This window comes from Suricata suricatta, chromosome 17, assembly GCF_006229205.1.
Source record: "Suricata suricatta isolate VVHF042 chromosome 17, meerkat_22Aug2017_6uvM2_HiC, whole genome shotgun sequence".
In the NCBI taxonomy this organism is placed as follows: Eukaryota; Metazoa; Chordata; class Mammalia; order Carnivora; family Herpestidae; genus Suricata; species Suricata suricatta.
Window position 1 is genome coordinate 38,904,293 of NC_043716.1, and position 10,504 is coordinate 38,914,796.

The following is a 10,504-nucleotide window of genomic DNA, read 5'->3' on the forward strand; positions in this document are numbered from 1 at the left end:
GGACCGCTGTCCGGGACCGAGAGGGAGCTTTGGCGCGGGCGCGGCCATGGGACGCCGGACGCCGACCGCGGGAGGGGGCCCGAGGGTGGGCGCCGTTCCCGCCCGCAGGGGGCAGGGGGCGCTGTTGCGCCGGGCAGTGGGAGATCGTGGGGCACCGCTAGAGGTGGGGGGACTTGACCGTAGAGGCGGCGTCTGTCTCCCTAGCCCTCCCTTCTTAACCATCCCAGCCACGTGCCCGCGGGGACCGAGCCGTACAGCGGGAGCCGTCGGTGCAGTTGCCCGAACTTTGGTCTGGAATAATACAGCTCCCTCCCGCCCAGAAATGGGGACTCGGGGTTCGGGTTCGAAGCAGGGTAGGGGGTTCTTGCAAATCCTCCCCCAAAGGGCCCGTGGGCCTCCGCATCAAGTTTCTCTTTCACTTTTCTAGCTGTCCCCCTCTGGGGAAGCCCCGGTGGGGCGAGGGGAGAGGAAGAGGGGGAGGGCACCTGACTTTCGAGAGCCCCTCCCCAAGCCTCCGCGGGTTCCTCGTTGGAGGGCAGAGCGGCCTTCCCCTCCTCTCCGACTTTCTTCCCGCTCAGGAAAGCTGGTCTGTGGGAGGGGAGGGGCCTGGCCTGACCGCGGTCCAGGGATGGGTGGGTATGGCAGGTCCAGAGGCAGGCCCAACCCTCGCCTCTGTCCGTGGAGAGCCTCTGCAGCCCTCTGCTCTCTCGCCCTAGGTGATCGGACATGGCGGGCTGGATCCAAGCCCAGCAGCTGCAGGGAGATGCGCTGCGCCAGATGCAGGTGCTGTATGGGCAGCACTTCCCCATCGAGGTTCGGCACTACTTAGCGCAGTGGATCGAGAGCCAGCCGTGGTAGGTGCCCCTCCCTTGTGCCATTCTCTTTGGGCCCCTGCCGCCCACCCAGGCCCCTTGACCTTTAGCTCTCCTCTTTGTGGTTTCATGTGATTCTAGTCCCTGCTGTCCCTCCATGCGGAAGGGGTGGTGTCCCTGGGAAAAGGGGAACAGGGAAATGGGACCCTGGGAGGGGAGGGGGGGTGATTCTGGACCCTGATGCCTATGGAGTTGCTGGGAACAAGTCTTATGAGCTCCAGAGTGCCCTTCCTTAGTCTGGAGTCTGGAATTTCCCAGTACCTCTTGGTGCCTGACCTTCCTGCCCAAGGAAGCGGGACAGTAGGCTCCTCTCCCCTGCCCTGCCCCAAGGGATGCCATCGACCTGGACAATCCTCAGGACCGAGCCCAGGCCACTCAACTCCTGGAGGGCCTGGTGCAGGAGCTGCAGAAGAAGGCGGAGCACCAAGTGGGGGAAGATGGGTTCTTGCTGAAGATCAAGCTGGGGCACTATGCCACGCAGCTTCAGGTGGGTGTGAAGGCTGCGTCATCATCAGGGAAGCAGTGTCTGCCTTCTCTTTCCAGCATCAGAACCCCTGGGTTTTTTCCTGGCCTGGTCACTGACTCACTGTGTGACCCTGAGCTAATCGGCAACTTTTCTGCACTTCAATTTCCCCCACCTCCTCTTTCTAAATCAGACCTGTCAGATTCCTTTACCATACGACAAAGCAAGGGGTAGGTTGTGTTTGTCCCCAAGAGGAAGGAGATGGGTGAAGTAGCATTCTAAACTGATCAAGGAAAAGGGAGAGGGGTAGACTGAGTCAAGGTTCCTTTGCTGGAGAAAGGAAGACTGACAGCTCCTAGAAATGAGGGAATGAGGTAACTAGACATCCTTCCCGGGACTCTTTAAAAATTTTTTTGCTGTCTATTTTTTTTTGAGAGAGAGAGAAAGAGCGTGAGCTGGGAAGGGGTAGAGAGAGAGAGGGAGACGCAGAATCTGAAGCAGGCTCCAGGCTCTGAGCTGTCAGCACAGAGCCTGATGTGGGGCTCAAGCCCATGAACTCTGAGATCATGACCTGAGCTGAAGTGGGACGCTTAACTGACTGAGCCACCCAGGCACCCACACCTAGGACTCTTTTAAAGGTGGGAGAAACTGCTGAAGTCTGAAGTTGGGTAGGAGAGGAACAGAGTTGCCCGGGAGGCAAGAATTGAATAAAGGAGGGTTGAATGAAGGATTTAGATGTAAGATGGACCTTCTCCTTCACTGGAGAGCTGGGTGAGGAAGGGGGAGGAGTACAGAGGAGAGAGGAAGTTTCTGTGGAAGCAGGAAAAGGGTGTAGGTGATAATCACAGTTAAGCACTTATTGGAACTTACTTGTATTTCTTACAAGTAAACTCTTAAATACAAGCAGAAGGGTGCCAGGGAAATAAAAAGTCCATCCCAGAAGAGGGAGGAAACAGGAAAAAGTGGGAAGAGGAAAGCAAAATAGGAACCCAGGGCCAGGGGTATCCTAGAATATGACCTTGACCTTGGCAGTGGATGCCCCAAGTCTTGAGTCATCTGCAAACCCATTTGCCTCTGGACAAGTACTTAACCTCTCTGAGCATCAGTTTCCTCATCTGCAAAATGGGGATAATAGTTTCTGTGTATGTCATAGGGTCTACACTCTGAAAGTCAAAGGATATGGCAGATTGGAACTGCTTTGTAAACTGTGGGTTTCTACGCCAAATATGAAGATCTGGGAGGGGAAATCGAGTCAAGGAGAGATAAAGGTGTCTGTTGACAGTTCCTGAGGTTTCTTGGGGGAAAGCCAAGACATAGGTTGAAAGAGGGAGGTGGTGGGGAGCATGTGGCTGTGATGGGCATGGTGGAGTGGTGGGTGGCCAGTGGTAACTGCTATTGGGTTCTTTCAGAACACGTACGACCGCTGCCCCATGGAGCTGGTGCGCTGCATCCGGCATATTCTGTACAATGAGCAGAGGCTGGTCCGAGAAGCCAACAATGTGAGTGCCCCATGGGTGTGGGGAGAGGAGCTGGGAAGTCCTTCCACACGCCTTTTTCTCCAGACACAACGGTGTGTTTGTGTTTTTTTAGTGTTCATTTATTTTTGAGAGAGAGAGAGAACAGGGGAGGGGCAGAGAGAGAGACACACACACAGAATTCAAAGCAGACTCCAGACTCTGAGCTGTCAGCACGGAGCCCAACATGGGGCCCAAACTCATGGCCAGTGAGATCATGACCTGAGCCGAAGTCAGACGCTTAATTGAATGAGCCACCCAGGTGCCCCACACAACTGTGCTTTATAAATGCTGACAAGAGAGCACCAGGGAAATATGGGACATGGGCAAGTGTGAGAAACATCAGTCCATGCAGGTACAGTCCTTGGCTTCAGGCCCCGGACTGGCTACTTACTAGCTTTGTGACTTGAGCAAGTTATTGAGCCTCTGTTTTTTCAATTGTAAACGGGGACAGTAATAGTATCTACCTTGTAGAGTTAGTGTCAGGGTTAAATGAGATACTGTGTGGGCCAGGGATAGACAGACCAGTGAAACAGAAGAGGAATTCCTAAACACACACACACACACACACTCGCCTGGAAATTCAACCCACATTATAAATGGTATCACAAACCACAAGGGAAAAGATTTGCCATTTTTTTAATGCTTATTTATTTTTGAGAGAGAGAGCATGAGTGGGGAAGGGGCAGAGAGAGAGAGGGGGACAGAGGATCCAAAGTGGTCTCTCACTGACAGCAGAGAGCCCGATGTGGGCTTGAACTAAAGAACCATGAGATTATGACCTGAGCCAAAGTCAGATAGATGTTCAATGGATCGAGCCACCCAGGTGCCCCACGATTTTTTGTTTCATAAATGATGCCAGTGGGGGTTACCCCTGGGTGGCTCAGTTGGTTAAGCATCCGACTCTTGATTTCAGCTCAGGCCATGATCTCACAGATTCATGAGATCAAGCCCGGTGTTGGGCTCCACGCTGACAGTGCAGAAGCTGCTTGGGATTCTCTCTCTCCCTCTCTCTCAGTGCCTCTCCCCTGCTTGCTCTCTCTCTCTCTCTCTCTCAAAAAAATAAACATTAAGCAAAATAAAAAAATAAATGGTGCTGGGGTCAAAATTGGAATCGTTCTCTGGCGGTGTCTGGGAGGAGACGTGGAAGTGAGGTCTGGGTCCGAAGAGCTGACCCTGGTGCGCTCAGATGGGTGAGGCCCGGAGAGGAAGAAAGGGCCTGCTCCCCCACGCTCTGCAGTCATGAAGGCCTTCAACGCCTGCTCAGACAACAGGACAAACATTTTATCATCTGTAGTAAAGCCACATGGATTTTATAAAATGACATCACTTGGTAAAGAGCAGAGAATAGTGCCTGAAGCTGATTTACTTGCAGTGGACGCCGATTTAAGGAGTTTTACACACTTATGGGAGGTCCTGGGGTATGTGAGGTCGGGCTAGGACTAGAGAAACAGAGGAAGGCCTGGTCCCCACCTGAAAGGAATCCAAGCAATGATAGACCCTATAGGGGTGAGCTGGGTACCAAAGAGGCATATATGGAAAAGTATCTAAATCTGACTGGGGCACCTTGGCAGGGGGGTGTCCTGAGGACGGGGATGTCTAAGATACAGGGAGGAGGGGGAAAGGGAAGAAGAAAGAGTGAGGAGCAAAACTAACAAGAGTCTGGGGCGCCTGGGTGGTTCAGTCCGTTAAGCGTCCGGCTTCGGCTCAGGTCATGATCTCATGGTTTATGGGTTCGAGCCCTGCGTCGGGCTCTGTGCTGACAGCTAGCTCAGAGCCTGGAGCCTGCTTCGGATTCTGTGTCTCCCTCTCTCTCTGACCCTCCCCTGCTTGCGCTGTTTCGGTCTCTCAAAAATAAATAAATAAGTGAAAAAATAAGTAACAAGAGTCTATGTGTGGGCAGGAAGACAGGAAACATCATAACACATTTGAAGACTTGCAGGTAGCCCGTGGTGCTGGGGAGAACGGGGCCAACTGGGGAACCCCGTAAAGCCGGAGAGGAGGCAGAATACAGGTCACAGAGTCTTTCAGGAAAACTATTGTGTCCTTTGTTGACTTATTGCCATCACAGAGCTATCTGTAAACATATGAATGAATTCAGCTCCAAGTAAGAACTACATGCCTATGGCAAAGGTGTTGTCATGGTGGTGAGGGGGGGGATCATTTCTTCTTCCAACCCTCAGGCTGTTTTTGAGAACCTCTGATTTTGGTTCTACCTACCTTTGGGGATTTTGTGGTACACAAGATAGGCAAGGCCCTAGTACTTAGGGAGCTTACATCCTAGTGCATGGAGGCAGACAAGAAAGAAAGAAACACATATAAAATCAAGACACTTTCAGATAAGAGTAGTGCTGTTTTAAGTTGGCCCATCAGGGAAAGGCACTCTGAAAAGCTGCCAGTTGGAATGCCAGCCCTGGGAAGATTTGGTGCCAACATGTGCCAGACTGATGGAACAGCAAGTGCAAAGGCCCTGAGGCAGGAACGTGTTTGTGTATTTGGAACAGAAAATAGCTGATGTGCTTGCGAGGCAGCAGAGCTGGGAGTGGTGGTAGTCAGAGGCTATCAGCTAGGGCAGTGGAGGCTATGGAAGGAGTTTGGGTCTTATTCTGTGAATAGTTTACTGGAAAGGCCCTGAAAACTTGGTCTCTCAGCCAGATGTTGAAGGAATAGATCAGACCAGGTCACCCAAATGTCCAGATCCAGGAAGCTCTTACTGAACCTCCCCTGTAACATCCTCCAGCTGCAAGAATTTCTTGAGTGAGGACACAGATGATGTGTATTCACACAGCCTTGTTCCGCACTGTGTCCCCAGCACCTCACACGGTCCATGGCATTGGATCAACAAGTGAATGTGGAATGCGGGATCATCATTAGTAGGAACACCCAGGTTCCCTACTTCCTGCTTCTGGGACATGCTGAGTTCTAGTCTCTCCAAAGAGAATTTAGGGGCACCCTGTTTGGGCAAGTCTGGTGAGAGCCAGGACCACACTAGAAATTTCTGCTGTGCTTTATGAATTTGCAATTACCTGCCGGGTCGCCTGCTTCCCTCCTTTCAACTCCACACCAATTCTGGCAAATGACTATCCTTCCGACTCCAATCACCCTTACTTCTTTCCCTAGACTTGAAGTTTGCAGTCTGTGGTGTTAGCATTTCTCAAAGCCTGGGCTCTTCCTCCGCCCTCACTGCCCAGCTCACTGCCGCCCACACTCTCCCCCTGATGTGTCCCAGGGTACTTCTCCGGCTGGGATCCTGGTGGACGCCATGTCCCAGAAACACCTCCAGATCAACCAGACATTTGAGGAGCTGCGCCTGGTGACGCAGGACACAGAGAATGAGCTGAAGAAGCTGCAGCAGACTCAGGAGTACTTCATCATCCAGTATCAGGAGAGCCTGAGGATCCAGGGTGAGGCCGGGCCGCCTGGGCGCTGTGTGCCGTGAGGGCAGGACTGACGACCACTTTGTGAGCTCCTGCAAGGTTGGGGCCGTGTCAGTGTCTGTGTCCACAGAAACCTTACCCAAAACTTTAGCGAAGTAGCAGGCCCTGTGATCGAGCCCCTGCTTTGGGCCAGGCTCCCGCCCAACCCCTTTGTGTGCATTTGTTCACTCCTACCTTTACGACAGTCCCAGGAGGTAGGTAGCTGAATTATCCCTATTTTGCAGATGATAAAACTGAGGTTCCAAGAGAACCAGTCATTTGGCCTGGATTGCTTGTAATTTGCAGAGTTGGGGGTACCTGGCTGGTCCAGTGGGAAGAGCACGCAACTCTTAATCTCAGGGTTGTGAGTTCGAGCCCCATGTTGGGTGTAGACATTACTTAAATAAACTTAGGGAAAAAATAAGTTGCTGAACTGAATCTCAACTAGAGATAGGTCATAAAATCCCTGTACTTTACTAAATAATATTCTCTCGCTAATTGTTGCCATTCAGTGACTATCTCGATGAATGAATGAATATGGACACAGTGTTCCCTGTTCTGAGGGAGAACGTAGGTTGAGAGTCTCCTGGTTGATCCAGGCTGGGGAGAGGCAGCACTCCAGAAATGCCCCTTCTCGGGCCTCCCTGATAGGAGACGGTGCTGGAAGGAAGGGATTTACAGTGGAAAATTCTCCTGTCTCCTAGGGCTGTAGTTTGCCAATGGCTGTCATGATAAGTGTGTGGGGAAAAAAAATTTAACTCAGAACCAATTAACTCCCAGTAAAATTTGAGAAGACATGAGACATGTCCCATCCTCCCCCAACTCCAGACTGACCCCAGAGCTGCTCCGTCCCATCCTAGCGAGAAATAAGAAGGTATCAAGTGGCCTTTGCTTTTGTTCCTTTTTCTCTGCCTTCTTTTTTTTTTAATTTTTAAAAACATTTATTTATTTTTGAGAGACAGAGCATAAGTGGGGGAGGGGCAGAGAGAGAGGGAGACACAGAATCCGAAGCAGGCTCCAGGCTCTGAGCTATTGGCACAGAGTCTGGTGCGGGGCTCGAACTCACAACCTGTGAGATCAGGACCTGAGCTGAAGTCGGCTGCTTAACAGACTGAGCCACCCAGGTGCCCCTCTGCCTTCTTAAGATAAAAACCTTAGGTCATTGAGTTTAGACCTTTCTTCTTTTCTGATATGTATATTTAGAGCTTTAAATTTCCCTCTAAGCAATACTTCAGCTACATCTCATGATTTTAGATCTGCTGTACATTCATTATTATTCAGTTTGAAATATTTTCTTTTTTTTTTAAATTTCAAGTAATGTCTACACCCAACGTGGGGCCCAAACTCACAACCTCAAGAACAAGAGTCACATGTTCCACTGACTGAGCCAGCCAGATGCCCACTTTGAAATATATAAATTTTTTTTAAGGTTTATTTATTTTATTTTTGAGACAGAGAGAGACAGAGTATGATTTGGGGAGGGGCAAAGAGAGTGGGAGGCACAGAATCCGAAGCAGGCTCCAGGCTCAAAGCTGTCAGCACAGAGCTTGACGTGGGGCTTGAACTGGGGAACCGTGAGATCAGACCTGAGCCAAAGTCAGATGCTTAACCGACTGAGCCACCCAGGCGCCTCTGAAATTTTTTTTTTTTTTTTTGAGAGACAGAGAGAGACAGCATGAGCAGGGGAGGGGCAGAGAGAGAAAGAAACACAGAATCTGAAGCAGGCTCCAGGCTCTGAGCTAGCTGTCAGCACAGGGCCCAATGCAGGGCTCGAATCCATGAACCATGAGATCGTGACCTGAGCCAAAGCCGGACGCTTAACCGACTGAGCCACCCAGGAGCCCCTGAAATATTTTCTAATTTCTCTTACGAATAATTATTTTACCCACACATTATTTAGAAGTATATTGTATCTTAGAAGTATATATTTGGGGTTCTTTTTCCAGATGTCATATCATTGATTTCATTTGTGTTTTATCCTTGAATTCCTCTATTGTCAGAGAACATAATCAGTGTGATCGCAATTCTTTTAAATTTAATAAGACTTGTTTTATGGCCCAGCTTATTAAACTCTAGCTTGGTGAATGTATCTTGTGGACTTCAAAAGAATGCATGTCTTACAGTTGTTTCATTTAAAAGTAGCAATTTTAGGAGTGCCTGGGTGGCTCGATCTTTAAGCATCTGGCTCTTGGTTTCCAATCAAGGTTCCTGAGTTCAAGCCCCACCACGGTGACAGTGTGGAGCCTGGTTGGGATTCTCTTTCTCCTACTCTTCCTGTCCCTTTCCTGTGCACCTGTGCTCTTTCTCACTTTCTCTCTCAAAATAAACAAATAAGCTTAAAAAATATATAACATTTAATATTAGTGGACTAAACACCTCAGTTAAAAACAGAGATTATCAGAATACACATAAAAGCAAGACTCAACTATAAGTCATCTACATTTTAAATTTTAATTAAAAAAATTAAAAAAAATTTTTTTTAATGTTTTATTTATTTTTGATACAGAGAGAGACAGAGCATGAGAGGGGGAGGGGCAGAGAGAGAAGGAGACACAGAACTGGAAGCAGGCTCCAGGCTCTGAGCTAGCTGTCAGCACAGAGCCCAACGCAGGGCTCGAACCCATGAATGTGAGATCTGACCTGAACCGAAGCCGGAGGCTTAACCAACTGAGCCACCGAGTACCCCTAATTAAAAAATTTTTTTAAGATTTTTTTTTTTTAATTTTAAGTACTCTCTACACCCAACATGGAGTTCGAATTCACAACCCTAGATCAAGAATCACATGCTCTACCCACTGAGTCAGCCAGGTGTCCCTACATTAAGTTTATTTAATGTGTATTTATTTTTGAGAGAGACAGAGAGAACACAAGTGGAGGAGGGGCAGTGAGCGAGGGAGACAGAATCTGAAGAAGGCTCCAGGTTCTAAGCCTGTCAGCACAGAGCCTGACATGGAGCTCGAACTCACAAACTGTGATCATTACCTGAGCAGAAGTCGGACACATGACTGACTAAGCCACTTAGGTGCCCCTTAAATTTTAAAAAACATGTACAAAGATAATGCTGTGCCAATATAGAATAACAGTCTGGGGCAGTCATGGGAATACCTCATAAAGTGTACTTCAAGACAAAAAGTATTATTAGGGATCAAGAAGGACATTTCATAATTATTAAGGTTTAATCAATCAAAAAGACATAATAAATTTCTATGCATCTAATAACAAAGCTTCAAAATACACAAAGAAAAACAATTTAAAAACAATTTAAAAACTATTTAAGCTCTCCTCCCTTCCCTGCCCTGTCAGTATTTTCCATACTCTGGGTTCCTCTCACATTGCCTGAATTAAAGTGGATGTTGAGTAAATGTTGGTGGGATGATTCTAGCATGTTTTCCTCCATCTGAATCCGTCTCAGACTGACCACAGAGAAAGGGTGGCCCTCTTCCTAGATTAGGGAACAGGAGAATTCAGGCTATTACTTCTACCCAAAGCCTTTGATGGGTTGGTAGTACTTCCAATGCTATTCTTGGGTTTTCTGTTTCCTGTTTATGGATTTGGGTTTGATTTTGGTTTGGGTTTGTTCCCATCATGCAATGTCCGTTCAGTGTCATGTGTCAAGTTCACCCATCAGAAACACAGACCATCGATCTGTTTGTGCAAGGGAAGGCTCAGCTCCCTCCAGTTGGAGCAGACAGTTGCCTCATGTCTCCTGGCCTCCCTCCCAGAAGCTTCTGCAAAGTGCCAAGAGACACCTAAGTGGGTGACTTGCACAGGGAGGTTGGGCCCAGGTGTGGGGCTCACCACCACCTCCCTGTGGGGGGGCCGAATTTCCGAGGTGGCCTCCAGACTGCTCTGCTGTGTGCCAGGCCTGGACAATATTCTTCTCTCTCAGCCCCCAAGAGTGGAATCCAAATCATATTTCCAGTTGCCTTCTAGCTCTGGGCTTTTCCTGGCTATCTAGAGCTGCTTTAGTCTGTCTGTCCCAGCTTGTGTGTCCATGAGGCAGGACCTAGGTCAGTGTGACAGGGCCCTCAGAGGCCTGCCAGGAACTTGCCCAAGACATGTTGATGCTCACATCTTCTTGAATCTTCTTGACTCAGCCCCAAGTAAGGACACTGGGATATATTTCTTTTCTTTTCTTTTCTTTTCTTTTTTTAATTAGGTAGGCTCCACACCCAACATGGAGCTGGACCTCACAACCCTGAGATCAAGAGTTGCGTGCTCTATGGGCTGAGCCAGCCC

General features: G+C 49.1%; 1 protein-coding gene across 1 annotated transcript in view; it reads left to right on the plus strand.

The window, feature by feature from the left end:
* The first annotated feature begins 672 nt into the window (after positions 1-672).
* Positions 673-10,504, plus strand: part of STAT5A (signal transducer and activator of transcription 5A) — an 18,467-nt gene continuing 8,635 nt past the window's right edge. The window contains exons 1-4 of the mRNA XM_029927048.1: positions 673-854; positions 1,203-1,359; positions 2,745-2,834; positions 6,079-6,284. Coding sequence (XP_029782908.1) covers positions 727-854; positions 1,203-1,359; positions 2,745-2,834; positions 6,079-6,284 — 581 coding nt within the window. The 5' untranslated portion in view covers positions 673-726. The remainder of the gene's footprint in view (positions 855-1,202; positions 1,360-2,744; positions 2,835-6,078; positions 6,285-10,504) is intronic.